Below are 27,605 nucleotides of genomic sequence, written 5' to 3' on the forward strand. Positions count from 1 at the left end.
CGGCGAACTTCCGTTGTGGGAGGGTTCGCAGGCGGGCGCGCCCGATGGGGGGGGGGTGGCAACTGGCAAGCTGGCGGCCAGCTTGCGCTCGGTCGCACGCGGTGGAGGTGGGCGGCCTAGTCCACCATACAACTGCAACCGTGCTAGCTTAAACTGGATTAACATTGGGAAGGCGAGAGAGAACTGCCTGAAAGCGAGTCATGACAGGCCGAGAAAAGCCGGTGGTAGTGTTTCGAATGGGCTACTTAGCCTAGTTTTGTCCCAGCACGGCATAGACGTGGCCCCCAAAAGTGGGGACTCCCAGGGCATGTTTATTTTCCATTTTGGTCGATTTTCCCCGGTCCTAAAGGACCCGGGAGTTTGGTTCTCTTTCCAGAATCCATGCATGCATGCATGCGACCAAGGAAATTCCCCCTCGTGGGTTATTGGCACTAACGGCACTAACTGTAGACACGAGGCTGGGTAGGCTGGGGGGCTGGTTCTCGAACTACTAGTAGAATGCGGATTGTTATCTCGCTTGGAGAGAAGAACTTGGCAAGCAACGATTATTGTAAAAAGAGTTTCCTCCCCGCCCATAATAATTGTCATTGAACTGCCAAATAAGGATTTAGGATTTACCGAACAGTGGTGAAAGTTCTAGATGGCGGGCGATGATGATGTTCTCTAGGGTTAGGGTGGGGGGGCAACATGACTCGTCCTGATTTGTCGCGGATGGGATCCGTCCGCTGAAAGCAAATCAGAGGCGCCACTCCTTCTCCCTGTCAGTGGTTGGGGTGGAGAGTCCAAGTGGATGACTACGACTCTGTTGACGAAAGTCTGCTCGCGTTGACAGCCTAAACTGGCGATCTCTTAGGGTTTTCTCTGCGGAGAGAGACTCCAGGGGAGACAGACTCGTATTCCGACGTGCCGTGGAGCACCGGAATATCATGATAGAGGGGCGGAGGGGAAGCCGACTGTCACGATTCACAAACCCACCCCTCGTCTCGTGGCCCGTCCGATTGCCTCGAAGGGGCAATGATGTGGGCAGTCTAACCTCGACTTTTGTTAGGGTCGTAGGCCTGCAATCAAAAAGGTTTCCCGCTGCAAGGACCCTTCTGATTGAGTTAATCAACTTATTATATCCTTACTATCACCCCACCCATGTCCACATTTCTCCCCCCTCTGCCCACCCTCCCCATATTGACTTGAATTTCAGCTTTGTATCTCCCCCATGTGTCCTTGACAGCACCAACGCAGGGCTGACTTTCGACCATATTCCGCGACGACTTCAACGTCATGGCCATCTACGCCGATGCGGCCCCGTCGGTGGCCGGTAGTGTCATTATGTTGACGACCCTGGCACTGCTGACTTATGGAGCCCGAGTATACTGCCGGTTGACCCGGAAGTCATGGGGGATGGAAGACTGGATCATGTCCGTCGCCTTGGTAGGTCGCCTGCCCCTTGGAACTTGAACCTGAGCTGATCGGTTGGATGAAAGGTGCCGTTCGCTGTGTTGGTAGCAGGCTGTGTAGGAGGTGCATTCAACGGGATTGGAATTCATCAATGGCGGCTAGCGGAGCCGGGAAACGTGAAGTATTCGGCTGATGGAAAGAAGGTATGGAGTTCCGCTGACCCCATCAGGGTGAAGTCAAGCAGCTGGACGCTAACGAGGTCTCCAGTTCTTCCTCATCTTCGAGGTCGGCTACTGCTCTGCCATTATCCCGATCAAACTGAGTATCAGCTGGATGTTGATCCGAGTCGCGGAGGGGCGCAAGGCTTACCTCTACATTCAGTATGTGGTCATTGCGACGTTTGTGACCATGAACATCATCGCGTTGATCTTCATTCTGATTAACTGCATCCCTGTCAAGTATGTGCCCGTGACTTCTGCTTGTTGGATTCAATGGGCAAGGAAACTGACCGCGCCGCAGTGCCGCCTGGGATGACGAAGCCCTAAAGAACGGAGGACACTGCCAACCGTCCTACGTCCTCGCCGATGTGTACTACGCCTGCACGGCTGTGAACATTTTGACCGACTGGGTGACGGCTTTACTGCCCGTGCCCCTCCTCTGGAATGTCCAGATCAACCGCAACACCAAGATCTCGATCGTCGGCTTGATGGGCCTGGGTATCTTGTATATACACCACTCTCTGTCCTTCACTGCACGCACAACCATCTAACTGTTCGTTCTTCTTGTATAGTGCCTCGCTATCCGCCTGCGTCCGTCTCAAGTACACCGTCGCGCTCACCTCGCAATCGGACTACCTCTTCGGCGTGGCGAACGTGGTGATCTGGGGGTTCGCAGAGAACGCGCTGGGAATGATCGTCGGCAACATCGCCACCCTCCGCCCTTTGTTCCGCATCTTGCGTGACCGCAAGACCTCCGACTACAAGAACTACAACCGGTCCCCGGGTTACGGCCACAGTTCGCACCACACGGGCGGAGGCGTGTTCTCGCGCACCTACGAGCTGGCCGAGCACGGCAAGAACCCCAACCACGTCACCACGAGCACCGTTGCAGAGCACGGCCGTCGCAGCTTCAGCGATGGCGATAGTGAGAGGCAAATTCTCGAGGGCGGGCAGAGTCCCGGCGAGGCCGATATTGTCGTCAGCCGGCAGGTGATCGTGGCTTACGACTGAGCATTATGGGTTGGGTTGGAGTTGAGGGTTTGGCAAGGGCGGCTTTCTGACTTATCCGATCGTTATAATCTAATCTCCTTACGTCTTCATAATCACACGAAAAGAGATGTGGTGGTGTATAGGGTGTAGGTTGGCCGTTGCGTCTTGCGCTTGCCTACCTATCAACGGATGCTTATACGAGCAGAAAACATCTAAGAAGTACTGCTAGGTAGTCAAGCTACTGCAGGTCCGATCACATGCATCTCATTCGCCAGGTTTGAGACTCTGTTTGCACATATTTGCCCACGGAAACGTTCTCACCACCCCCAAACCAAGCTTGATTGATCATGAGGTTTCTGCCATGGGTCGTGACCCGGCCCGAGCAGTGAAACATTGCCACCAACGATCACTAATCGGAATACCGGCCATGTTAATCTTCAGCTGAAGTGCTCCAGACCGCAAGACTTTGAATTGTCTATGCTCACTCTCCGAGTCATGCTTCCTGAGTCGAGCATAGTCAGCCCTAAACAGGGCTGGTGCTCCCCCGCCACTACGCCAGTTCTGGAATGGTCACATGACTGGCGTCCAGAGGTATTTGTCAGGCATCAGCCCTGCATGCTTAGTTCTTATGAATACGAGTCCCTAGCTCAATAGCCTCAGGGTCCCTGGAACTAGAGTAGGGTCCTATGATCACTGATCGTGAGGTTGCAGAAAATGCCTCAGAGATGATTGAGATTTTCACAGTGGCTACAAAAGGGATGTGAGTCTTACATAAAGGGTTGACCTGCTGTCCACAAATTAATAATTTTGAGGTCATGTTCTAGTGCTACAGAGAAACAACTATAGACTGTATTTCGTGCTCCGGATTTACACTTAGCCTAGCATGGTTCAGGTTTTGGTGACATTAACCCTATTCGAGGATGAGGTCAGAGTACTGAACAGTCATCGTAGACGGAGTGTGAATAAGCCATGATATGTATAGATGGCTGACTGACTGAATAATGAAAGAATGACATTATGTGAATGGTTAGTCCATCTGTCCAACCCAGCTGTTGCTCACCTCGCAGCTTGTGTAGCTTGGAAGGCCATATCATAGCCCAACCCTTCACAACCTAACCTTTTCACATCACAAAGATCTTCAACAGCGCGAAAATTACCTCAACAAACAACCATGGCGCCCAATCTACCATACCCCTCCCACAAGATGCTATCCATCGCGGACCTCGAGCGAGAAGCCACAACAAAGCTCCCCAAACCATACGCCGAATTCTTCAACGACGGCGCCACCGACACGACCACGTCAGTAGCCTTCCCTCCCAGCAGCAGCTCCCATTTAGACTAAGAACACAGCCTGCGCGAGAATACCACCGCCTACGAGCGCTACCGGGATCCGTCCGCGCGTGCTGGTGAAGATCCCCGAAATTGACACCTCCGCCGTGCTCTTCGGCGCCAAGCTCACCGCTCCGCTGGGATTCGCGCCGACCGCTCTACACAGGCTCGCACATCTGGACGGCAAGATCGCCACGTCCCGTGCAGCTGCACGTATGGGAGTTGCGATGGCGGTCTCGAGTTACGCGTCCACCACGCTGGAGGATATCGTTGCTCAGGGGACTGGGGAGAATCCGTATGCGATTCAGGTGGGGATTACGAAGGAGAGGGGGTATACAGTGCAGATTATCAAGAGGGCCGAAGGTAGTCATTTTCATACAATGATATTTTCGAGACGGGATATCCAGCCGTCTGATGCTCTGATATAGCCGCCGGCTACAAGGCCATCTTCCTGACTGTCGACTACCCCATCCTCGGAATTCGGTACAACGAGCTGCGCAACGAGCTCGCTCTTCCCGTGGGGATCACGTACCCTAACCTGTCTGATAAACCATTGGGCGACGGGTTCCCTGATCTAGTGTACGGTGGGGTTTCTCACTCTCTCATAGATCTCGCATGAAACGCTGATCAGCGATGAATAGATAGCAACATATCCTGGCCCGACGCAATCAGCTGGCTCCGCTCGCTCACCACCATGGAGATCTGGGTGAAAGGCTTCTACACCCCGGAAGACGTGATTCTCGCGATCCAACAACAAGTGGACGGGATCATCGTCTCCAATCACGGTGGATGCTAGCTCGACGGCGTTCCTACTACGCTCGATGTCTTGCGTGAATGTGCCCCGATTGCGGCGGGAAAGGTGCCGATCGCGATCGACGGGGGTATCCGACGGGGATCGGATATATTCAAGGCGCTGGCGCTGGGAGCGCAGTATTGCTTTTTGGGCCGGGTGCCGATATGGGGGGTAGCTGTAAGTGATCGTAACTCAATGGCCATCTTAGGGAACTGTTCTAACTTTGGCTGATGAGAGCAGTATGCAGGCCAGGAGGGGGTGGAGCTGGCGGTGCAGATTCTGCTGCATGAGTTGCGGGTGACGATGGCGTTGGCGGGGTGAGATTACCCCCCTAAGTCATTCCAATCTAAGCAAAGATTGTGGGCTATGCTGATGTCGACAATAGGTGTAATGATATCAACGAGATCTCACGCACACACCTGGCTGTCGATGATTCAATTAGGGTGCTTTGTAGACTCTAGTCTCAGCCCTAGCTGGAGCAGTACCTCCTGGGCTGTACATGATGTCTCTGATATAACCTGTTTGCGCTTGTTCAGCCCTCTCACGTGTGATTCTTAAGTCGCAGCGCTGAATCCACTCAATCCTAATCGCCAGCAATTTGAGATAGGGATGCGATTCCCCAAACGGTGCCAGGGAGTCAAGTGATTGAGATCATAAATTTGGTGCACACCAACACAAGTCCGCCCAGAAAGCACATTCAACAGAAGTCTTTGCATGGTGTAGTTTGGGAGCTCAAGTTCCCAGCTTTGGATTTCTTTTATGGTAAAATACCTCGCACGATACACAGTACACCGTAGGGAGGGAACACAGTCTGGGGTTCAGAACTTCGGGAATGTGGGGGATGTCAGACTGCGTGCTCAAACCCCAGAAGAAATCTCAACCGATCTCGCCCGAGAGCGTCGGCCACAGTGGGTCTCGGTCAGCCCCGAGGTTGGCTCGGTGCGGGGGACGGGAACCCTAGAGCTGATCGGCGACCCCCGAGAGGGAGATTGCAACTGTCTTATCCTGTACTGTCCATAGACTATGCGTATGATCACCAAAAAATGTATCCTAGAAGAAGAGATCGTATGACTACTACTACTGCCACCCTACAAGTACAAGAAGCAGAATATATCAAGCGCGACCGCATTTGTAAACAATATCTTATCAGAACAGTACAAGACTATGACCATAACCGCACGACTACCAACGGCCCGACCTGATTCACTTCTCCTTCGCACTCATGCGTTTTCGCCACTGTTTAGTGCATATTAGCCCAAGTTTGAATAGACTACAATTGAGGGGGAAAACAGGGCAGGACTAACCTTTGGGTTATAGAAGTATACCGGCACGCCCAGCAGCAAGACACCGCCGACCACACCGGCCAAAATCCCCATCGCCGCCGGGTAACTATACTTGGCGACCATGGGATTCAATCCATAACTCACCCCGAAGCTGATCAGGTTCTTCGTGCCCACGACCGTCACTAGCGCGGGGCCCGGGTTCTTGGGCCACGCCTCCGTGGCGAAGGAGGTCGTGCGGATAAGCACCGAGACGAAGGCGACCTGGTACAGCGTCCAGCCCATGAAGGGCCCGCCCCAGGTGGCGTTGCCATCCGCCGTGAAACCATACAGAATGAGCGATGCGACGGCCAGCAAACCCGGAGCGATCAGCAGAAGCAGATGATGCTCGGGCTGATGCACGCCGCCCGCGCGCTTGGCGGCCCAGACGATGAACCGGTCGCCGAAGATGCCCGCGTACAACATCCCACCCAATCCGCCAAACACGCCTCCCAAATTAATCAGCCCGATCGCCGATGCACTCCAGCCGTAGTTATACTCGAGCACCGTGTTGTACGTCAGGGACACGCCTACCGACGCCCCGAGCACGACGGAGGCCAGTAGCGTCGCGTACAGCACACCGGGAGAGCTAAAGCTCTCGACCATCTGCCACCAGGTCTTGAGGACCGTCCGCACGGGGCGTGCCGATACGCCCGGCCACGGGCTGAGCATTTGGCGATAGGATTTCTTGGCTGGAGGGTGCACACCGGCCCCCGGAGCGGTGGTCTCGCCCTGAGCGGCGAGCCAGGCGCGCGCTTCCTCCTCGCCCAGAACTCGCGTCACGCCGTATTCGTCGGTGATGACGGCTTGGTTTTGCAGGAAGATCGCCCCGCGCTGATACCGGGTCTCAAAGCAGCCGAACACTACGAGGACCAGACCAACGCCGACGGTGAGGACGAAAACCCAATAGAACCAGCGCCAGCCCAATGCGGCCACTTCGTACGAGCTTCCTAGTGTCAACAGACTGGTTATGATGTTCTGAGAGGCCCAGTAGATGCCGTAGATGGTGCCGCGTTGGTGGACGAAGGTCAGTTCGGCGAGCATCAGGGGGAGAAGCTGGTTGGGTCAGTGAGGTTGTTGCGATGGCTCGGAGAAAGGATGAACGTACAGACTCCGTGGCGCCTGTGGTAAAGCCCATCAGAATACGAAAGCCCAAGTGCTGACCCCAGTTCTGCGACAGGGCGCATCCGATGAGCGAGCCGAGTAGGACGACAGTGGTGATGAGCATGATCGGTCGTCGGCCGCACACGAGGGCGAGAGGAAGGATAATGTAGTTTCCTGGTCCAGTCAGCTTACAGTTGCGAACATATTGGCAAGAGAACAGTAACTAAAGTCTTACCCACGCCCACGAACAGGGAAGGGAAGGTCGACAGCCAGACTACTTGGTTGGTGCTGCGGCCTTCTGCCCCGTACAGCTGGAAGAAGACATCGAGGACCGAACCCAACCCTCCCACCACCGACAGTGACATGATCGCTGCATTCATTAGCAAAGAACAACCTCAGCAAAAGCCATGTGAGCACTTACAGAACCAACAGCAACATACGATGATGGCAGTCTTCTCCCAGACTGCAAAGTTCAAGGGGTCATTGGGGTCATCGCTGGGCACCGGCAGACGTTGAATGCGGCCGGTCTCATCCACCAGCACCGGGTCTGCGGGTTCTGGTTTCTCGACATTCTCCACGAAATCCACGTGCACCTTCTCGAGGTCCTTGTCAAGTATGTCGGTCATGATGGTTGTGGAACATGCATGGAGGATGCATGACTGCAAAGATGCAGTGGTGAGGGTTTTAAACACTCCCCAGTGCCGGCTGCTCCTCCACTCTGCCGAAGCGATGGAGCTAACCCTACTCCTTTGGGGGGAAGAAGTTATATTCATATGGACACGAAAGAGGGTCTGCCAGTCAGGGAGCCATGATGGCGCTCGGGGCGCGCAGCGGGGGCGCCGAGTCGGCAAGCCCCGAGCGGTCTTCGGGGGACTAGTCTACGTTCAGCGGAAATGGCATTGCCACCCCCACACTCTGGGGTTAACCGAGTCCACGTGCCATCCCCCCGAGCTCAATCTTAACTTGGAGAGGAATGGCCAGGCTGTCGCCCCGAAAATCACTGCCGGCGCTGTACACTCGGTGCGAGCCCTCGCTGTGACAGCGGATGACCTGGCCTCTTCCAAACAACTCTCGTTTCCATCCCGTGACTCCTTCAACGTGGTGGCTTTTTGCCTGCAACTCGCCAATCACCTTTTCCTCAATGCCGTCCTCCACATAGCCACACTATGGTGTCCACCTCCCTCAGCGCCATCATCCTCCACCGTGATACATATGCGTGGTGCGTCCAGTGCTTCGTGGGGATTGGGCCCGAATACAAGCATGTTGAGGAGCATCTGCACGTGACCCTATGGCTGCATGAAGCCCCCCATGACGCCGAACACAGTGTGGAACAGTCTCTCCGGACACGGATGTATATACATTTGATGCAATCACAAAGGCCCGGGGCAGATATTCATCTCTAAGAGATCTACATTCAATGTTAACCATAAAACATCTAAACCACGCCCCCAGTGATCTCGACCACACTGCCCGACATGTACGACGCTCCCTCACTAAACAAGAAGGCCACAACATCGGCCACCTCACGGGGCTCCCCCAACCGCCCCAACGGGACCTCCTTGACGATGCGCGCATTTGCATCCCCACCAGCTACATTCCCCACCATCGTCGGCGTATTGGTATGCCCCGGCGCAACGGCATTCACCCGAATGCCTTGGGGTCCCAGCTCCGCGGCCAGCGCTTTCGTGAACCCGATAATCCCGAACTTGGTCGCACAGTAGACCGAGTACCCCGGGTACCCCTTGAGACCGCACACACTGGAGACATTCACCATCACAGATCCCTTCTGCATAAGGGGCACGCAGGCGCGACACATGTTGAAGGTGCCGCGGAGGTTGACGTCTACCAGCTTGGTGAAGTAGTCCTCGGTGGTTTCGAGGATGGGGATATTCGTGGGGTTGATCCCGGCGCAGTTGAACAGGAAGTCGAGGCGTTCGAAGGAGGACTTCACGGCCTGGGTGAGACGGGTGCAGTCTGTGCTGATGGAGACGTCGCAGGGGCGGTAGATGTGGGACGAGGCGCGAGGGCTGCTGGATAGCTCGGATTGGAGCTGCTGCAGGGCATCTTCGTTGATATCAGATAAGATCAGGGTGGCGCCGAGACTGTCCAATTTGTGGGCGGTGGCTTTGCTGGAGGGGTGAGAATAAGGTGAGCTGTCACATGGGGAGGCCGGGGTAAGCTTACCCGATTCCGCTGGCGGCGCCGGTGATCAGGGCGGTTTTGCCCTCAAGGGTCCCTGCCATTATTCCAGTATGATTGTGCTGGGGGCCTGGGTCAACAGGGGCTGGAATGGTGGATGGTGGGCTGCAAGGTTGAAAAAGATTGAAGCGAAAGCTGCTGGTTGGGCGGATGCACTTTACAGCATACTGACGTCATAAGTTGATTCTTGAATTCAAAGCCAGCACAATTCTGCCGTTGTAGAGCGGTCAGGAAAAGAACAGTTTCCCCGCCGAGTTTCCGCCGGCTGTTTTAACCACTATTCTGCCGTTTTGGGGCGGTCAGAAGAAAAACGGTTTCGTCGCCGAGTTTTCACCGGCCGTTCTACCCATTATTCTGCCGCTCTAGGGCGGTCGAAAGAAGAACAGTTTTACCGCCGAGTTTTTGCCGGCTGTTCTAACCATTATTCTGCCGTTTTGGGGCGGTCAGCAGAAAAGAACAGTTTCCACCCACCGAGTTTCGGCCGTGGTATTCCAGCTCAGCTTTGTCTGTGGACCGCAAGAATGTAATGTACCATCTAATCTGATAAGATTAAGCAAGTTTGTCCGTCAAGAGCGTCTCGCAATGATGCTCCCTTGTAGCAGTTTCACAGATACCGTGTCACAGCAACGGTCGTTCCCAACGGCCAATACTCTCCGCGTGCTCAGCTCGGTGGAGCCAACAATGACCTAGATGAAACGATGAAGGAGATTTTGAGAGATCTTTCAGGACCGGGCAAAAATGACTGTATGTGAAGACTACGCGCAACTCACCATCTACATACTGATGGAATAGAATCTGGTGGACTAGAGCTACATCTATACCATAGCAATCGGACTGTCAATCCCGTCCCGAACGCCGACGGTATGTTCATCCCTCGAACCTTGGAGGATTTGAAATCTCTCCATAGGGTGCAGCACCGCCAAGATCCCGTCGGGAGGATTGAGTTAAGTTGTAGTTGGCAAATTTGAAATTCCAAACCAGCACCAACCACCATCCCATGGTGCCAACAAAAGCATGGATTCTCATCCTCTGGCTTCAGGATGCTGACAAAGGACAGTATTTCTAAATATGAATGTGCTGCGCGTCATGGCTGAGCACACCCGACGAGGAGGTATATAAGGACCAAACGGGTCAGGATGCCTACCACTGAGCACCAGCATCAAGCACAGCATCGTCACCGAGAATATAATCATAACGTCTATCATCACCAATTAGGCTCTCAATCCACCAGGAACCATGTCTTCCTCCAACGACTACCCCAAGCCCGTCTCCTTCACCAAGGAGTGGCACTCTAAGCCCTACCCCTTCATCTCGCCCTCGCGCCCCGAGCTCTCGGCGGCGGGCAAGAACGTGGTGATCACGGGCGGGGGCAGCGGCATCGGCAACGCCATCGCCGTGGCTTTCGCTCAGGCCAACGCCAAGTCCGTCTCCATCCTCGGCCGCCGCCGGGAGACCCTCAAAGCAGGAGCTGAGAAGATCACCACCGCGGCCACGGACGCGCAAACCTCGACCCAGGTCCTTTGTGAGACAGCTGATCTCCGCCAGCGCAGTGCTGTCGACCAGGCCCTTGCATCGATTGTTTCCCAGGTCGGGAAGGTCGACGTCTTCGTCTCGAATGCAGGGTCCTTACCCACCCCGGGGTTGATCCGGGAGTACGACGTGGAGGACTACCTGGGGAGTGTGGTCGAAAATCTCCAAAGCGCGCTCAATGCCGTTCAGGGATTTCTGGCCGTTGCGGGGCCTGGCGCTGTGCTGCTGAATACTTCCTCGTGCCTGGCGAATGTGGCCCCGATGCCGGGCGTGAGTGGATATGCGGTGTCGAAGGCTGCAGTGCTGAAGATGATGGAGTACGTCGCCGCAGAGAACCCTCATGTGCGCGTGGTGAGTGCGCAGCCTGGCTGGGTGGCGACGGAGGTCAATGGCTATCAGGCCGAGGCGCCGGATCAAGGTATGTTCGGACGTTGTCTCTTCTCTTTGGTTCGGCGGATGCTGACGGTGGTCTCAATAGCTGAGTTGCCGGGTCAGTTTTATGTCTGGCTGGCTTCTGCAGAGGCCGAGTTTCTCAAGGGGAAGTTTGTGTGGGCGAACTGGGATGCGGAGGAGCTAATGCAACGAGCCGAGGAGATTCGAGGATCCAAGCTCCTGAATTGGATTGTCGAGGGTGTGCCCATGTAGCAGGGATGGAAATGGATGAGTTTATCTTGTCGCTATTTGATACCGGGGAGTGCCAACCTTCCCGACCAGGACTAAACTCTTGTTTGGCTTGCTTTTGTTTCTCATGATTTTCCTGTGCATCATTCTTGTTGTTGCAATGCCGTTACTAGTTCGAGCACTGAATACTGTAAGCTCCTTCAGTATTGCCGACTTATGCAGTGCGTGGTGCCTAGTATCAATTGACTCCGGACTGGATAGATGGCGGAGAGGTAACTGCTAGTAAACCAGACCGGAGCCAAGGTACAGTCTGGTGCTGATATAGCAGCTAGGAACGGCACTGGATCGCCCACGAGGCATCTATATATTCCTACTAATAACCTCGCTAAGTAATCAACTGACCAAGTGGCCTGGAGATAAATGCAAATAGAAGTGTGTTGCCATCAGCAATATACAATATTCCTCGTATGTAGCTCAAACAGACGAAGCCGTGAAGTCCGACTCGCTGTGCTGCGGCCAGACCTTGAGGCACGGCCACTTGGAAGTTGGCGTGCAGGTCAAACCCGGGGTCCAAATATAAGCTTTGGTGAGCTGGTCAATCGTAAAGATGACGCGCTGTAGGAAGGGGCCTTTGCGCTGCGGCATATCAGAGGGCAGATTCTGGATGATGTTCTCGACGGCTCCCCAGCTGTTGTATGCGTTCACGCTGTACGAGGTGTCACTGAACGTCGTCGTATTGAGAACAGCAGTGACATACGGCACTGAACCTGTTGTGAGGGTGTTTGTCGACTCGTTCAGTGTAGTCGATCCGTCGAAAATGCCCGAGGCACCAAAGGTTGGCAGCATGAGTATAGGGGAGCCAGCGGCTGTCTCGGCGTATGCTTTGGCATCGGCATGCCAACCAGTGTACGGGTTAACATTGGTGCCAGTCGCATTAGCGACTGAGCTGCCGATTCTGTTTGGAGAAAAGCGTCGAGGTCAGCTTTTTTTTTTCGCTATAGGTGGTGGGGAGTTCAAGCCTGAGAGACAGGACGTACGGGAATGACGCGACGTGAATGTTGGCGAGTTGGGCACCGGAGATAAACCGGGACTCAGGATAAACATGCTATAAGCAATTGTTAGTTGTTCGTGAACTACCCGTAAGCGAACTGTATAGGAGAAGAAAACATGCCTCCCAGCAATTGAGCATCGAGACAACACCGAAGGGAAGTTTTTGAGCGCGGATTGTATTGAGTAAGCCGTCCGAAAAGAGGGTATGCTCCTCGCCAGAGGGGCGGAACTTTTCGTGTTTCCAGATGGTTCCTGCTGAGCCATCAGCCATAGGGCCAACAAGACTCTGGGTCATGAAAAGAGAGTTGTTAGCCCTCTGGGCCCACCCGACAACACCATACATTTTTGCTTCGGCGAAAGCCTTCATCAGAGTTTGCCACTGAGCGTCGTCGGGCTCCATAGTCTGCGATACATATTGCGCGAAGTCCTCTGGACCGTTGGCGGTGCGGAAGGCAGGGTAACTAGCAGAGCCGTATTAGCTTTGTTATACTAAAGGAAAGGGGGACATACCCAGGGAAATAGATTTCCGGAAAGGCAATAAACTTGACACCCTCGGCCGCAGCCTGTTTAATGATCTCGACTGACTGAGCAATTGTGGCGTTAAGGTTGTAGTTATACCAGGTGGTCGTCTCCCAGAGATCGTGGTAGACGAATCCCACTGGTGGCTGGCGCACCGCAGCAATCTTGAATGCCTCCGGATCCCACTCGAAGCCATTATCAGCAGCGGGTGTCGCAGCAGCATACACGGTAACGGCAGTGGCCAGGAACGATGTAAGCGGCGCGAGCAACATGTTGTTTTTAGTTCTGAGAGATTTGAGAGACTAGTTGCGTGCGAGAATCAGGCTTAGGAACTTAATGAAGATGGTCACCTTGAACGCCTTTTATAACCACACAGCCGTCGGTCCAGTAGCGGCGTACAGTTTGATAAGACCAAAGCTAAAGTTCTCAGGTCTCTTTCGTATCATCAACACTTGGCTAGGTCGGTTGAAAGATTATTCCTCCGTGGGTAGTCTATCCCGTTATTTGAAGATAACGGCACATTATCACGGTACCAGGTATCGGTTTACAGCTTTAGATTAAAGTATTGGATTATATCACGTAAAAAGAGACGAGATACTGAGAGTGGTTTGTGAGATTGACACTCGGGGGCTTTATTGGAGATGATAAGGAGTAAGCCCCCGGATATTCTACCCACCCCAAGTCTCTCCAATTCCTCTCCAAGTTTCTCCAATCTCCAAGTCCCATGATTGATATAACCTCACCTTGTCATAGCCAGCTCTCGCCTTATCTCGATTTTCTTTCTAGCGTCATCTAACCGGCTTATTGCACGAGCTGGCGAGATAAACTGCATCGGCGGTGTCTAGTTTCGCGTGATAGCTCTATTGGATTCCGTTTCTTTTGATCATCAGCACATCGGAGTGTTTCCACGTATTGTAGATGGTTTATTCAGACATATACCACGTATGCAGCCAGATGTGTAAAGTAGCCTGTGAAATACGTATGCTTGACAACAACAGCTACAACAGCAGTGGACCCCGTCCATCCTCTGGGTGAACGAGTGCTAGATATCTGAATGACTGTCGAGTTGTGCTGTAACAAATTCCCCGGAGTCGAAAGCGCATTAAGGCGGCCTTGAATACAGAAATATAGGAGGAAAGTGGGTAATTAATATGCGTTTGCTGCTTCGCCGCCTTCCTGCAACGCTTATCTCCCTCCACATGGCTTTGTCAGCCGGTCAAATGTGAAATCCGGTGTTGAGGGTTGCACATGTGCGTGAAGACAACCTTAGCATCATTAACCTTAGTGAGTAAATTGGGAATCAACTTCGAATTAGCGGCTATCAGTGAAGTTTCATCTGGCAGCCTCAACCAGCTCCATCGACGTCATGTAGGATATCAATTCACCCTTGCAGGCGGGGAAAAATGCCCGAACCGGAGATGAGACCCCCTGCCGGTGGTACAACAGCTGGAAGCGGCAAAGATGCCCGTTCTCAAGCTGGAAAGCAGCATCTTTTCCCGAGAGGCATAACCATGCCCCGCCAATCACACCAACCTCGATCGCATTCCTCAGACGCAAATGCGGGGAAAGAGTCTCGATTGTGGGGAGAAATCGGCAGGAATCTGGGGTACAGCCCGGGGTAGTGATTGACATTCCGACAAGATTGAATTGCCGACTCACGGGAGATCCACACGCTATAAGTATGCGCATTGAAAGCTGGAGTCGACTCACTTTTTCTCCACCCTGCATGAGCAAACACGCCATCTCACTGCTGAAATCTCCATCGAACCGAATTGCCACTCATGGCAGACATCGTTAAAGGCGATATATCGTCCCACTTGGGCAAGGACGATGCCACCGCTGAACATGCCGAGTCTGTTGAGTTCAGCGCCTCGGAATCGGTCGCCTATGGCCCCGGTGGTATCAAGGGTCTCTTCCGTTCGTGGTATGTCTTTGGCTCAGCTCTGCTCGCCTCCCTCGGGGGATTCTCCATGGGCTACGACATGGGGGTCATCTCCATCATCAATGTGATGGATCAGTTCCACCAGGTCTTTCCGCGAGCCGAAACGTCGTTTGGAAAAGGTTTCATGACGGGCATGTTGCTGCTGGGGGCCTTTGTCGGCTGCCTCTTCATGTCCTATCTCGCCGATCGCATCTCCCGCAAGTGGGCGTTGACCGTGGTAGTCGTCATCTTCGATATCGGAGCCATCCTACAGACAGCTGCTGTCAACTATGACATGCTGGTTGCGGGCCGGTTCATCGGTGGCATTGGCGTGGGAACTTTGGCCATGGTACGTATGCGCCTGTCTCACGGATACCTAACGGGGTTGTGAAGGAGGTTCTGGTTCTATGCGACGTGGCTGACCTGGTCTGACGTCTCGAGGGTGCACCGCTGTACATCTCCGAGGTCTCCCCTCCTGAACTGCGAGGCATTCTTCTCGTACTCGAGTCCGTCTCCATCACCCTTGGTGTCGTGATCGCCTACTGGATCACCTATGCCACTCGCCACATCGACGGTGAAGCCTCCTTCCGCGTCCCGTTCGGGCTGCAGATGATCACCGCCACCCTTCTAGGCGCTGGTATTCATTTATTCCCATACTCGCCCCGCTGGCTCGCGCTCGTCGACCGACAAGACGAATGTCTCGCTAGCCTTGCGAAACTCCGACGCCTTCCGACCACCGACATCCGAGTGCAAGCCGAGTACACCGCCATTGTCTCTGAGGTCAAGTACCAGCGACTCGTTCAGGCGCGTAGACACCCCGGAGCGTCCGGCCTCAAGCTCGAGCTGGTCTCCTGGATGGACCTCTTTCGCAGCGGGATTTGGAAACGCGTCGCTGTGGGCTGTGGCATCGCATTTTTTCAGCAGTTCTCGGGAATCAACGCTTTTATCTACTACGCGCCAACTCTGTTCGAATCGCTGGGCCAATCTGACGAAAAGTCGCTGGTTTTATCGGGTGTTTTCAATGTGTTGCAGGTTGTTGCGGCCATCATTTGCACCTTTATCATCGAGTCGGTTGGACGTCGACCGCTCGCCATCTATGGTGCCTTCGGAATGGCGATATCGTATGTGATCATAGCGGTGTTGAGCGGACTCTTCTCGAATGACTGGCCCGGTCACCCGGCTGCGGGATGGGCCTGCGTGGCTATGGCATTTGTCTTCATCCTGGTGTATGGAGTCTCATATTCCCCGCTTGGGTGGGCGCTCCCCGCGGAAGTCTTTCCCAACGCGTGTCGCTCGAAAGGGGTGGCGCTGGCGACGTGCACCATCTGGTTATCCGACTTTGTAGTGGGTATCGTCACCCCGTCAATGCTCGCGGATATCGGGTACCGGACATACATTTTTTACGCAGTGATGTGTACGCTGGCGGGGGTGTGGGCGTTCTTCCTGGTTCCGGAGACAAGCGGCAAGACACTGGAGGAGATTGATTCGTTGTTTGGGGATGTGGGTGGGCAGGAGGAGAGGCAGATCGTTCGTGAGGCGCTGGCTGAGGCAGGGAATCGGGTGTAGACATCTGTTTCGTAGCGGATTGGTCCAGTGTATGGGGATTCGGTCAGCATAGCAATTCAACTTGGAATTTGAGGTTGGACTTGTCCTTGTTAATCCACCAACACAGACATATCCGTCAGGAGGGTCGAAGACACAATAGAGCAGAGAAAAAGGAAAATTCTGAAGCTCGTCGAGGATGCTAGTAATGGCCTTTGGGTACACCGCTGCTGGTGTTGTTATGTTGGGTTGCGGTCCACGGTGAGTTTCCCAAAACGTTTGTTCCATTCCCCGTGGAGGAGCCCTGTAACACTGGTGGTATAGCTGGTGTTATCAAAATAGGGAAAGGGAAAGTGACTCATTCTTCAATGCGGATTGCTAGCTCATCAAAATCCTCATCAAGGCATTTGCCATCCCACTGAGCCACAACTCCAAATCGCGGGTTCACCTTAACACCACTTTCAATCTTCTGATCTTCCACGACCTCTCCCCTCTTCATTTTCACATCGCCACGCAGGGCACGAATCCACCGGTCTCACGACTCCTGGTCACCAGAGTCGCTTGTCAGCTCTATCTCATAAACCTCGCTCTCTCTTCAACATCGTTTTCAACAAATCAAGCAAGCCTGTCCACTATCTCTGCCTAGCGACCAGGATCCCTCGTCAACTCAACCATGTCGCTCAACCAGGACCGAAACATGGAGGAGCTGTAAGTCATTGCATCCCTGTCCCGCTTCACCATTATATGACAAGTGCAGACAAACACTAACACTACTCTTCACCACTTCAGACGCAAATGGCGCAAGAAACCCCTCTTCGGATTCTACGCACGACCCAGTCGAAACCGTCAGGGTGTCCGAAACATGAAGAAATGGGAGTGTGGAATTCCAGGCAAGGCGGGCCTCATGTGGGAGGGAGGCCTTTTTAAGATGATGATGGTATTTCCTGATGGTCAGTCAACATTGTTGCATTTCCTTGGTGTGCGTCACAGCCATATTAACGATTGGATCGCCGCAGAGTACCCAAGCAAGCCCCCGAAGTGTACATCCACCCCGCTCGCTTCATCCGCAGATGTTATTACTAACAGGTCAGGCCAATTCAATCCTCCACTATTCCATCCCAACATCTTCCCAAGCGGGACCGTCTGCCTTTCGGTCTTGTCGGTCAAAGAGATTCTGCTCGGGGTGCAGGAGCTGCTGGATAACCCGAACCCCGAGTCGCTGGCGCAAAGCAACCCATACCATCGGTTGAAGAAGGATCCAGAGCGGTATCGGAAGAAGATTCGCAAAGACGTCAGGGAGAACCCGTTCAATCGTGATTGATGTTGATGACAAGCATAATGTGTCATGTCATTGCCGAATTATTACGGAGTGGATAAGTGTTGCAGGCTTTACATAGCATATTAGGTATCTTCCTTATCGATATAAATGTGATCGCTCCTTCGCTTATTCAACGGTCTGTCAGCAATAGACTTCCATATACGCCGTGAGTGGACAGGCTATAAGCCTCTGCTTTGGGGCGAGGGAAGGGCAGTCTTGCAGTTCCGACCGCGCAAGGATGATAGGCAGGCAGAACATAGGTGGGAGACCCAACATGGCAGTTGCGGGCTACCGGGCTAGTAGCTGGCCCTGAGAACCTGCCTAAGCACCTCATTCAGCTGAATAGAATATGGTGCGGGTCACACTGAGGGATGAAGAAGTTGGACAGAATGTTGGAAACGGTAGAAGGGGGACCCATGTCTGGGAGCGAGGGTCAACAGGGAAAAGAAGCGGTAGGTGGCCAGGTCTTCACTTTATTGAATAGTTTTATGGTCCAGGGTCTTGAATTTAAAGCGGACTGCTACTGAGAATACCTATGTAAGAAGGGCTGCTATTCACGAAATTCACGAAATTCCTGGAGCCTAGGTCAGTCCATGAACCATGTTCACCGGAGGTAAGGCACTCGCAGGAAAGGCTTCATCGTGTTAACTATGCGCGGGAATCTTCTCGGTTCAAATGCAGGCCTTTGCCGGAGCAATTATTCGACTCAATGGTTAAATGTGGAAAGTATCGGGTAGTAGACACCCAGCTCCAACTCCCTAAACAGCAAAAGATTTCATGGACATGGACAATTGTAAAGAGAATTTCAAGAAATGCACGACAGCCTGTCAAGCTCTCATGATGATGAGCGCGCGATACTTACAACGGATTGTCGTCGTCATTCCAGTGAGTCAGACCGTGCAGAGAACATCAAAAACACATCCTTGACTTCCTCTCCCCTGCCAAGAAGATCTGATTCCCAAGCTTAATGACATTTTCCATCACGTTCGTCCTTCTTGGCGTGTATTGAGGTGCATAATATCCTACTGCGGCGCGGTCAAAAGTCAGCCCCTCGGCTCTTAGCCCAGCGATCAAATCCTAATCCTACTCGCTCTGGCCCTGATGGTAGCCATTCTCCTACACCACCACCACCGAGAAACCTAGCACACACGCTAAAGAACGGGCGTTCGTTCTACTCGACTTCCATTCATCTTATCCAGAGCTTCACCGCGACCATTCGGGGAGGTCGTTCTTGCAACATGTGTTTCTTGTTCGAGACCTTTCTCCGCCTCAATATCGAGCCAGCCATGATCCGACGCGAGAACAAGTTGGAAAGTCAAGGCAAATGGCGTCAGGCTCAGACCCTCCGTCGGCAATACTACATCGCAACCTTCGACTGGATATACGACTGGAAGCAAGTGGGCCAGCTCATTCGAGCGGAGAAGCAACTGGTATTCCTGGCGCAGAAGGAGTTCTTCCGGGAATGCGCGCGAAGGTGTCTAGTGCACCTGGAATGCGACCCATACCCGGACACCAAGACCCTAAACCGAAAAGCTTGAGACGGCTCGGAGGCTGTCGTCTGAAGTGCACCAGACACTCTGGCACGAAGAGCAACGATACCAGAAGGTCTTAGCGTCCATCCCTGATGGACCGTTGAGACGAGCCCTGTATGTCTGTCGGCGTCAACAAGACTGGCACCTCTCATCCAGCTGGCAGCGCGCCCAATGTGCGGCCATGGGCGGATGCTGCGGCCGAAGCTGTGGCTGCTGTTCGAAGCCGAGAAACCCGGATAATAACAGGCAGCATTATGGGCATTGCTTCTCGTATTGTCTCTGCTACACAGATGGGCGAGGCTTTGATATCCGGCCTAAGCGCCTGGAGGACGATCCGATGCATATACCCTTCGATTTGTCCAGAGAGCAATATTTCACTGACTATGAACTACGACTACTAGAATCTTACGTCTGGGGTCTTCTGTAGCATGACTCGAATGCCACAGGTCCTTTGCGCCCTCCACGGCCTGGCCCAATTAATCGCTTAACCCACCCTTCTGATTTCTTTTTCTGAATGCATTTTCTTTGTCCGAAAATCACCTCATAGGACTCCCATATTCCCCTTCCCTTTGGATGTCCGTGTCCGTACCATCCGGCAGCATCACTCACAGCCCGGCGCCATAGAAATTGGAAAGCCGTGTGCAGGTCCGCGAGATTATCTCCAAACGCGTCAGCCCTACCTCAGTTGAACTTTAAAACGCCTTCCATTTGGCCTCACGCTTCCTTGACGTAGCTTCTTCTGCAAGACTTAGATCATGCTGTCTGCTCCTTCCGCATAATCGAAAAGCGCAAACGACTTCAAATAGTAGCAAATGCGCCCTCGTAGCTAGATTAAATTGAACCAACGAAAGCCCTCTAAACCCGCGAGTGCCAATCAGTTACCTTTTCAAACGTCATCGATCTTTTTTCTCGTTTCCTTTTTTTTTTTTTTTTTCCCAAAAAAAAAATAAAAAAAGCTTCGCAAGATGCCCCTCGGCCCCCGCGAGCTCACCAAGGAGAATATCGGCCTCATTCTGGAGATAATGGTGGGCGCCTCGCTTTGCGTGGCACTTTTGATCATCGCCTCTTTGTGGGCAAAATGGCGGTACGACCCAGCTCCATATTCGACTAATGTGAGGGCCAGGTAAGATTAACTTGGATCAACATAGCTTCTGTTTTTTCCGGTCTTATAGGCCCAAGAACCTCGCAGAGGCCTGGGCCTTGCGCCATGCTGCCCTGGACAGTGAGGTGCCCCGTTCTTTACTATGAGGGATAGGATGACTGACATTATTCCTACTATAGACTTGCCGCCGCCGCCCCTCCCACTCGCACTACTCCCACCACCACAACAGCAGGAGCAGCAGGAGCAGCAACAGCAGTAGCAACACCAACAACGACGACGATGATGACGATGACGATGACGACCACGACCACGACGACGTACCGTCCTGTCCGAGAGACAGTAGTATAGATTAGCATAGCATCAATTAATTAAATCATTTCATCTATTCGTGCCAGCACCATGTAGTAGAAACCATTCCCGCTGGTCAATCCTTACTCCGATTTACTTCGCCATCACTATCATACAGGTCCAATAGGATTTGCAGTGCCGAGCCATGTATTTACAGTACAAGATAGCTAACCCGATCCACAGAAAAGAATCGAAGCAGGAGGACACACATGACACCCAAGACACCACACTGCCGCATTAGCGGCGTAGAATCTGAAGTTCCAAGGACTCCGGCAGAGACGCCGGCTTATACCGGCCCAGAATTCGCTGCCGATATCCATGAAGCAGCGCCCCAGGTTGCCACAAGCTTGCCCTCCTTTGGCCTTTGCTGCCATTCAAGCCCGACTCGCCCACATCCGCAAACCTCCGCCACGAAGAATGGGGCGAAATCCCCGTATGGTTTGCGCCGGTCAGCCACTCGCCACCACAGCGCCCACGTTGCTAACCGCGGAAAAAAGGTCCTGGCAGCAGAGCTGCCCTCGCTGGGCGAGTCGGTGTGCCCCCCTCCCCCTATAGCACCCATTATATTAGTCACCCTCATCATTTGACGTGCACCATTGACAGGGAGTCTCACCACGACGAAGAACGGTGAGGTAGGCCGTTAAGGCCTCTGCGAAGGTCTTGGGCTTGTAGCCCTGGTGGAAAAATCGATATCTACATACACAAACGTCTAAATCAGTCTCCTTCAGCCGTCCATGGAGGCGGGCTCGTACTTGAAGTCCGTTTTTCGGACACAGTGAAACAGGTCCGCGATGCAGAGTGTGATAACGAAGGCAAAGTCGCCCACCGACATAACGATGGTTTCTCAAAACCGTAAAAGAAATCGATGTTTTTGAGACGGAGGAAGAGCTAACTTGTTCGCCTTTGCAAACCTCGAGGGAATGGGAAATGCTTCGTAAGTGGATGACAACAAAACAGAGTACGGAGAAGGCCAAAGCAAAGATGTAGCATAGAATCAGACCCTGCCGAATCCATTGAGGAAAGAATATGCAAAAAGAAGAGGGCAGGCGCAGTCCTGTCTATGCTTTGATGAGTTCAAGCAAAGATGTTCTCATGGAACAGCACCTTCCGAAATCTTTTCTCGGCTTCTGAACTGTTGACCTATCTAGTTCAGATAGGTAATCAACAAAGCCTGCTACCAGGTATATCAAATGATATAGCTTCTTGACTAGATCCAAGCAGAAGGAAAAATAGACAGATTCGAGTTGATGTAATGAGAAAGGAGATGGAGAGATTAAAATCGAGGCGCTGAACTTCAGAAGGGAGAAGAACAGCAACCACGATGTTCAGATGGGGAGAACACTGAATCCCAATTTGTATAGATGATTCTTGACAGCTGCCACATTAACCAGAAGGCACCCAAATTGGTATATGTACAGTAGCTTATTCCAATGCTTTGGTGAATAAACAATACAGAGAGCATACCTCCCATTTTTCTCTGGCTTGCATTCACCATATCAGGAAGTTAGATCTGTGAATAACTTGAAGACTGTAAAGAGTGTGTCTATCAGATACAGTACATCATGGTTCGTGCATAGTAATCAGCATAACATTCTTATGTGGGTATAATGGATTATCTATTATACAGGGTATCTGTGTTTGTTGTATATCTAGTGGGCAAAGGCGGTCTCTTTCCTTCATGATGTCGGTGATGATCCGATCACATGACACAGCCATCCCTTCCCCCTTGCATTCAGTGTAATTTTCTTCCTCATCAACATCATCCAGAACTGGAATTGTCATCCCAGGGAGTCACTTCCCGCAGCCTGAAATCACCAAGCTATCAACGGTCCAAGGCGTTTTCCTGACACTATCATATAGTTAGCATTTCGCACCGAACGAATCCACCGAAGAGGAAGCATACCATCTGGAAATAAACCCCCCGCCTCCCCACCAACTCGGCATGCGTCCCCTGCTCGACGACCCTCGACCCACCCAGTCCACCCTCTCCGAACACGAAAATCGCATCTGCCTTCTGAATCGTCGCCAATCGATGCGCCACCGCAACGATAGTCATACACCTCTTCGCCGCCAACCGTTCCAGCGCAGCCTGCACCACCTTCTCAGACTGCGAGTCCAGACTCGACGTCGCCTCGTCGAGGAGGAGCAGCTTCGGTTTGCGCAGCAACGCCCTTGCAATACACAGCCTCTGCCGTTGGCCACCGCTCAGTGCGGCCTGGGCCTTGATACCCAGCTCGGTGGCATACCCCTGCGGGAGAGAGGTGATGAAATCGTGGATTTCGGCATCGCGGCAAGCTTGCTCGATTTCTGCATCAGACACTTCAGTCGGATTGGGCAGGCCGAGGGTGATGTTCTCGCGGATGGTGCCTTCGAATAATCGGGGTTCCTGGGCCACCAGCGAGATGGTCTTGCGGTAGGTGGCCGGTTCGATGGTGGTGATATCTTGGTCGTTAAGGAGGACGGTGCCTTTTGCGGGGCTGTAGAATCGTTCGAGCAAGGAGATGACGGTCGTTTTGCCGCAGCCGGAGGGGCCGACGAAGGCGACGAATTGGCCGGGGCTGATATCCAGATTCAGGCCCGTGAAGAGGGGGCGGTCGTGCGATGCGTAGCGAAAAGTGACGTCGCGGAAGCTGATGCTTGCTGCTGTTGCACACTGGCTTGCATTATCGGTGGTGGCCATCTGCTGTTGGGCCTCGTTGCGGGTCGGCCGGAAGTCCAGCATGCGGTTCGCGGAGGCAATGGCCTGGGCGATGTTCGACCCAAAACTAAAGAACTGGCCGGCCTGCTGCCCGCCCTGAATGATAGCCATGTAGATCACAAAGAAGGAGGTGGGTTCGTATTCGCGCGAGGCCAGGAGCTGCCCCCCGTACCAGAAGGTGAGCGCCATAGCGCACAGCTCGACACTATCGGAGAAGGCGAAAACTAGGGTTGCATACCATGCCTTGTGGAAGGCCTTCTTCTGCTGCGCGAGTAGCATGGTTGAGTAGCGGTTGAGGATGGCGTCTTCCATCGTCAATGCTGAGACCGTGCGGAAGGCGTCGATGGCTTCGGCTGCGAACTGCGAGCTGCCGGAATACACTGCTGCGTTCATCGCGTCGAACTGCACCTCGTAGCGAATGCGCATAAAGGCCGCCAGGAAGGTGCAAGGCAGCGCAGCTAGCACCGCCACCAAACTGAGTTTCCAGCCGAAAGTGAAAGCGATAATGATACATCCGATCATACCGAAGATCGACATGCAGGGAAGCGCTCCGTTGATGCCGAGCAGTTCCTGCACCTGTTTCGGGTCGGTGGCCAGACGCGAGACCAGCGACCCGGAGGCATTGTCGATGCGATCGTGAAAGGGGATGGGCTTCTCGATGATGTCCTGGAAGTATCGCGTTCGGCAATACGAGGAGATTTCCTTGAAATGTTAGCTTCGTTTGTCAACTCAGAGTGAAGTGCCACTCACCACTGAGAACCGGTTGGCGGAATATCCTATCAGAGCATAACAGACCCCATTCCCGATAGCCAGAACCAAGAACATCAGAGCCCAGAAATTGGCAGCATGCACCAGCTTGTCCCCTGAGTACTGGAAGACCTGGATGATTCTCGCAAACAGCCAACTCTGAATGGGGAAGGCAGCTAGATCAGGTCAGTAGCTGCCATATAATCATACTCCTGACAATGCGTACCTCCAGCACCGGCCGCCCCGAGCAAGGCGGGAATATAGAAGCGCCATTGCCCTCTGTTCTCGTACAGAAACACCCCAATACTGCCAAAGAAGCCCCGGGTCTTCGATTTCTCCAGCTCGTCTTCTTTCCCGGCCCCTTTCAAGCTCATCTTGGCTGACTTGGCGTCGTCGTCGGTATCCTCCATCTCATCCTGAATGTCACTCCCTTCTGCGTCTAACATCTCGAGAGTCTGGGCATTCACCAGCCCACTGTACACTCCATCCTCGATTGCCAGAAGCTCCTCGTGCGTGCCCTGCTCGACATCCACCCCACCCTTCATCACGATGATATGGTCCGCTTTGCGGATCGTGGTCAACCGATGGGCAATCACGATGGTCGTGCGGTTTTCCGCGAGACGATCCAGCGCAGCTTGAACGATCTTCTCGCCCCGCACATCGATGGCACTGGTCGCTTCGTCGAGGATGAGAATGGTTGGTTGCTTGACGATACTCCGCGCGATGGCCAGCCGTTGCCGCTGCCCGCCGCTCAGTTTCGTCCCGTTCTCGCCGACCATAGTCGCGAAGCCCTATCCCAGTTAGACAACTTTCTACTCGGGTATTAAAAACACATACCTCCGGCAACCGGTCGATAAATTCATCCGCAAAGGCCTCCCTGCAAGCCTGTTGCACTAGGCCCTTCTTGACGTCCTCCGATTCATGCTCCCACTGTGTGCCGATCAGTCCGTACGCGATGTTGTTGAAGATGGTATCATTAAATAAGATCGGCTCCTGCTGCACCAGCCCGATCTGCGTGCGCCACCACTTCAGATCCAGATCCTGGACGTTGTGCTCCCCGACCAGGATCGCCCCTTGGTCGGGATGCGCCGCATTGGCATTCAACTCATACCACCGCTCCAGCAGACCCACGATCGTACTCTTACCGGAACCCGAGGGACCAACCAAAGCCGTCGTCTTGTGTTTCTGGAACCGGGCGTTCAAACCTTTCAGCACCTTTGAGTCGGGTCGCGATGGGTAGGTAAAATGCACATCCTGGAACACAAGGTCGGCCTCGGCAGAGACCTCCGGGCCACGGAGTCCGCCCGCATTCGGCCTGTCACTGTCGATCATCTCGAAGAAGGCGTCCGCAGCGCTGGCGGCCTTGGCGATGGTGACGAGCGGGGAGGCGATGCGACCGAGCACGCTGACTGCCACCATTACCGAGAAGAACACCCTATCGATCATTAGCTTAGCTCCTACACCCAACCCCCGAAAAGATGTGAGCCTCACGTGATAACCGTGTTGATGTTCGCGATATGCCCCTCCCGGTACAGTTTGAGCCCGAACCAGAACGCCAACGAGTAGCTCGCGTACATGGCGAAGAAGACAAGCCCCAGCTGCACCGCCATCACCACCGACAGCTTGCGGCCGCGCAGCCGGGCGATCTCAATCCAGTCCGCGTACCGCTGCGCCAACGTCCCCTCCGCACCCAGGGAGACAACCGTCCGGATGGAGCCGATGACCTCCGCGGCGATGGAGGAGTGCTTCTCGTCGGCCTTGTCGACCTGGCGCTGGATCTTGGTCATCATCGGCACGGCGATGAAGCAGACGGCGAAGATGAAGACCAGGGCGGCGCTGGTGACGAGGGTCAGGGCCCACGAGTACCGGAAGGCGATGGCGTAGGCGGCGACGAGCAGGGCGAGCGACTGGAACAGGATGGCCAGCTTGTCGGAGATGCTCTGCTGGATGGAGTTGGAGAGCGTGGTGATGGTGTTGGTGACGGTGCCGACGGAGACGAGGTCCAGCTTGCTGATGGGCTGCGCGAAGAGCGCGTGCATGTACCGCAGGCGGAGGGTGCCGGAGACGCGGAGGCCGATCACGCGGAAGCAGTACTAGGGGAGGTTATTCATATGCTGTGGATTCTTGGGATGGGTTGGGCACGGTGAACGCACCATTGAGAAGTATGTAAGGGCGAACTTGGCGATGAAGAGGTAGACGATGTACAAGCTGGTTCGCGAGTTAGGGTTCGGCTCGGTCGGGTTGTCTGCGGGGGCGGAGTCGCATCGCACTCACCTCAGTTTGCTGATGGCGGACTTGAACTCGGATTCGGTGGTAGAGGAGTCATCGGTGAAGTATCCGTTGAATTCGCCGACCATATTTCCGAAGACGATGTTCATGAGCGGTAGGGGCTGGGCACGAGGAGAGATTAGCCGTGGACTGCGTACTGCGGATTGTGGTGGATGCGGTCACATACCACACCCGACCCGATGGAGGAGAGGAGGGCGACGGCGAGGATGGCCCGATCCGACGCGCTTGCCTGCGACAGTAATCTCTGCAGGATATTAGCTAGCTGTGCATCGCATTCTGCAGGATACGCTCCGTACAAAATAACTGCCTAACGAGGCCGTCTGCTCTGGTGTGGCATCCTTGGCGTCGGATTTGGACTTCTTGCTGGTGGTGGAGGATGCAGTCGTCGTATCGGTCACAGAGACGATCTTTTCCGCACGAAGGGTATTGTTGTGCTCGCCCTGGTGTGGAGGGCTCTCAGTCGCTGAACCCATGGCAGTTGACCTCGCAGGAAATCATGAAGGGGGAGTGACTGAGTGAGTAAGAGAGACGGAGGGGGATACACAGATGCAAGGCTGCCGGCGGGAACAGGCACTTATATGGCCAGAAATACTCCGTAGGTACAGTACGTACGCATGGGGACTCCATGTGTTTATGTTCTGGCCAGGAGGAGAGGCCCAGGCAAACTAGACTAATCAGAGTTCGCAGCCAAGGGGGTTGAGTCATGATGTGTGCAGGGCAAAATCAATAAAACCATGGATGTGAAGTCCAGCACCTGGTAGGGCAGGGATGGAATGGGGGGACAATCCTGTCGATCCTGGACTGATCCATTGCATCCAGTTCATACTCGTACAATCTTCATTGGTGGTATGGGTCGTATGCTCGTATTTACGGTACGGACATTCGGGCTTTTGCAGTGTCCGGAAGGCGGTCAGATCCGGTTTGGTTCCTTCTATTCCTTCTTTCTTCCTTCGGGATTTCGGACTCTTGCAACTTCCCGGATTATTGCTTGCTTGCTTGCTTGCTGCCTTCCGTTCCTCCTCCTACTCCTCCCCACTAGTTAAA

General features: G+C 53.7%; 11 protein-coding genes across 11 annotated transcripts; 6 read left to right on the forward strand and 5 right to left on the reverse strand.

The window, feature by feature from the left end:
- Positions 1 to 1,173: 1,173 nt before the first annotated feature.
- On the forward strand, positions 1,174 to 2,730 carry BO86DRAFT_405732 (uncharacterized protein). Its single transcript, XM_025674119.1, has 5 exons — positions 1,174 to 1,425; positions 1,479 to 1,595; positions 1,660 to 1,850; positions 1,912 to 2,115; positions 2,183 to 2,730. Exons 1-5 carry the CDS (start codon positions 1,276 to 1,278, stop codon positions 2,619 to 2,621), a joined length of 1,101 nt encoding a protein of 366 aa, XP_025532650.1. The 5' UTR covers positions 1,174 to 1,275; the 3' UTR covers positions 2,622 to 2,730.
- Positions 2,731 to 3,804: 1,074 nt separating this feature from the next.
- BO86DRAFT_428514 (alpha-hydroxy acid oxidase) lies at positions 3,805 to 5,198 on the forward strand (the record flags this gene model as incomplete). The annotated part of the gene is made up of 7 exons (XM_025675592.1): positions 3,805 to 3,899; positions 3,979 to 4,292; positions 4,358 to 4,513; positions 4,571 to 4,701; positions 4,789 to 4,899; positions 4,963 to 5,039; positions 5,108 to 5,198. The coding sequence occupies 7 exons, from the start codon at positions 3,805 to 3,807 to the stop codon at positions 5,181 to 5,183; spliced, it is 960 nt and encodes a 319-aa protein (XP_025532651.1). The 3' UTR covers positions 5,184 to 5,198.
- Positions 5,199 to 5,925: 727 nt separating this feature from the next.
- On the reverse strand, positions 5,926 to 7,771 carry BO86DRAFT_394555 (MFS general substrate transporter; the record flags this gene model as incomplete). The annotated part of the gene is made up of 5 exons (XM_025673212.1): positions 5,926 to 5,958; positions 6,027 to 7,097; positions 7,150 to 7,319; positions 7,381 to 7,515; positions 7,567 to 7,771. 5 exons carry the CDS (start codon positions 7,769 to 7,771, stop codon positions 5,926 to 5,928), a joined length of 1,614 nt encoding a protein of 537 aa, XP_025532652.1.
- Positions 7,772 to 8,580: 809 nt separating this feature from the next.
- Positions 8,581 to 9,388, reverse strand: BO86DRAFT_394556 (SDR family NAD(P)-dependent oxidoreductase; the record flags this gene model as incomplete). The annotated part of the gene is made up of 2 exons (XM_025673213.1): positions 8,581 to 9,274; positions 9,330 to 9,388. 2 exons carry the CDS (start codon positions 9,386 to 9,388, stop codon positions 8,581 to 8,583), a joined length of 753 nt encoding a protein of 250 aa, XP_025532653.1.
- A 940-nt stretch (positions 9,389 to 10,328) lies between these two features.
- On the forward strand, positions 10,329 to 11,675 carry BO86DRAFT_384834 (SDR family NAD(P)-dependent oxidoreductase). Its single transcript, XM_025670967.1, has 2 exons — positions 10,329 to 11,292; positions 11,353 to 11,675. The coding sequence occupies exons 1-2, from the start codon at positions 10,581 to 10,583 to the stop codon at positions 11,517 to 11,519; spliced, it is 879 nt and encodes a 292-aa protein (XP_025532654.1). The 5' UTR covers positions 10,329 to 10,580; the 3' UTR covers positions 11,520 to 11,675.
- Positions 11,676 to 11,969: 294 nt separating this feature from the next.
- BO86DRAFT_394558 (uncharacterized protein) lies at positions 11,970 to 13,336 on the reverse strand (the record flags this gene model as incomplete). Its single annotated transcript, XM_025673214.1, has 4 exons — positions 11,970 to 12,450; positions 12,533 to 12,600; positions 12,694 to 13,006; positions 13,056 to 13,336. 4 exons carry the CDS (start codon positions 13,334 to 13,336, stop codon positions 11,970 to 11,972), a joined length of 1,143 nt encoding a protein of 380 aa, XP_025532655.1.
- A 1,698-nt stretch (positions 13,337 to 15,034) lies between these two features.
- Positions 15,035 to 16,551, forward strand: BO86DRAFT_301241 (sugar porter family MFS transporter; the record flags this gene model as incomplete). Its single annotated transcript, XM_025667480.1, has 2 exons — positions 15,035 to 15,334; positions 15,427 to 16,551. The coding sequence occupies 2 exons, from the start codon at positions 15,035 to 15,037 to the stop codon at positions 16,549 to 16,551; spliced, it is 1,425 nt and encodes a 474-aa protein (XP_025532656.1).
- Positions 16,552 to 17,200: 649 nt separating this feature from the next.
- BO86DRAFT_394560 (ubiquitin-conjugating enzyme E2) lies at positions 17,201 to 17,848 on the forward strand (the record flags this gene model as incomplete). Its single annotated transcript, XM_025673215.1, has 4 exons — positions 17,201 to 17,235; positions 17,317 to 17,477; positions 17,544 to 17,567; positions 17,619 to 17,848. The coding sequence occupies 4 exons, from the start codon at positions 17,201 to 17,203 to the stop codon at positions 17,846 to 17,848; spliced, it is 450 nt and encodes a 149-aa protein (XP_025532657.1).
- A 2,494-nt stretch (positions 17,849 to 20,342) lies between these two features.
- Positions 20,343 to 20,738, forward strand: BO86DRAFT_394562 (uncharacterized protein; the record flags this gene model as incomplete). Its single annotated transcript, XM_025673216.1, has 3 exons — positions 20,343 to 20,500; positions 20,550 to 20,599; positions 20,659 to 20,738. The coding sequence occupies 3 exons, from the start codon at positions 20,343 to 20,345 to the stop codon at positions 20,736 to 20,738; spliced, it is 288 nt and encodes a 95-aa protein (XP_025532658.1).
- A 1,655-nt stretch (positions 20,739 to 22,393) lies between these two features.
- On the reverse strand, positions 22,394 to 26,948 carry BO86DRAFT_384836 (ABC transporter ATP-binding protein). Its single transcript, XM_025670968.1, has 9 exons — positions 26,728 to 26,948; positions 26,547 to 26,662; positions 26,426 to 26,480; positions 25,764 to 26,365; positions 25,110 to 25,707; positions 24,499 to 25,063; positions 24,276 to 24,448; positions 22,731 to 24,227; positions 22,394 to 22,676 (listed from the first exon to the last, which is right to left on the reverse strand). Exons 2-9 carry the CDS (start codon positions 26,627 to 26,629, stop codon positions 22,650 to 22,652), a joined length of 3,600 nt encoding a protein of 1,199 aa, XP_025532659.1. The 5' UTR covers positions 26,630 to 26,662; positions 26,728 to 26,948; the 3' UTR covers positions 22,394 to 22,649.
- BO86DRAFT_384837 (uncharacterized protein) lies at positions 26,547 to 27,255 on the reverse strand. Its single transcript, XM_025670969.1, has 2 exons — positions 26,858 to 27,255; positions 26,547 to 26,805 (listed from the first exon to the last, which is right to left on the reverse strand). The coding sequence occupies exons 1-2, from the start codon at positions 27,032 to 27,034 to the stop codon at positions 26,680 to 26,682; spliced, it is 303 nt and encodes a 100-aa protein (XP_025532660.1). The 5' UTR covers positions 27,035 to 27,255; the 3' UTR covers positions 26,547 to 26,679.
- Between the last annotated feature and the right edge of the window lie 350 nt (positions 27,256 to 27,605).

This window comes from Aspergillus japonicus, assembly GCF_003184785.1.
Source record: "Aspergillus japonicus CBS 114.51 unplaced genomic scaffold BO86scaffold_2, whole genome shotgun sequence".
Taxonomy (NCBI): Eukaryota; Fungi; Ascomycota; class Eurotiomycetes; order Eurotiales; family Aspergillaceae; genus Aspergillus; species Aspergillus japonicus.

Coding starts and splice junctions, on each gene's coding strand:
- BO86DRAFT_405732 (XM_025674119.1), top strand. CDS start 1,276: ATGGCCATCTACGCCGATGCGGCCCCGTCGGTGGCCGGTAGTGTCATT. Junction 1,851..1,911: donor ATTAACTGCATCCCTGTCAA/GTATGTGCCCGT, acceptor ACCGCGCCGCAG/TGCCGCCTGGGATGACGAAG. Junction 2,116..2,182: donor TTGATGGGCCTGGGTATCTT/GTATATACACCA, acceptor CTTCTTGTATAG/TGCCTCGCTATCCGCCTGCG.
- BO86DRAFT_384834 (XM_025670967.1), top strand. CDS start 10,581: ATGTCTTCCTCCAACGACTACCCCAAGCCCGTCTCCTTCACCAAGGAG. Junction 11,293..11,352: donor GGCCGAGGCGCCGGATCAAG/GTATGTTCGGAC, acceptor TGGTCTCAATAG/CTGAGTTGCCGGGTCAGTTT.
- BO86DRAFT_384836 (XM_025670968.1), bottom strand. CDS start 26,629: ATGGTCGGCGAATTCAACGGATACTTCACCGATGACTCCTCTACCACC. Junction 26,366..26,425: donor CCCTTACATACTTCTCAATG/GTGCGTTCACCG, acceptor AACCTCCCCTAG/TACTGCTTCCGCGTGATCGG. Junction 25,064..25,109: donor TTATCGACCGGTTGCCGGAG/GTATGTGTTTTT, acceptor TAACTGGGATAG/GGCTTCGCGACTATGGTCGG.
- BO86DRAFT_384837 (XM_025670969.1), bottom strand. CDS start 27,034: ATGGGTTCAGCGACTGAGAGCCCTCCACACCAGGGCGAGCACAACAAT. Junction 26,806..26,857: donor CCTCGTTAGGCAGTTATTTT/GTACGGAGCGTA, acceptor AATATCCTGCAG/AGATTACTGTCGCAGGCAAG.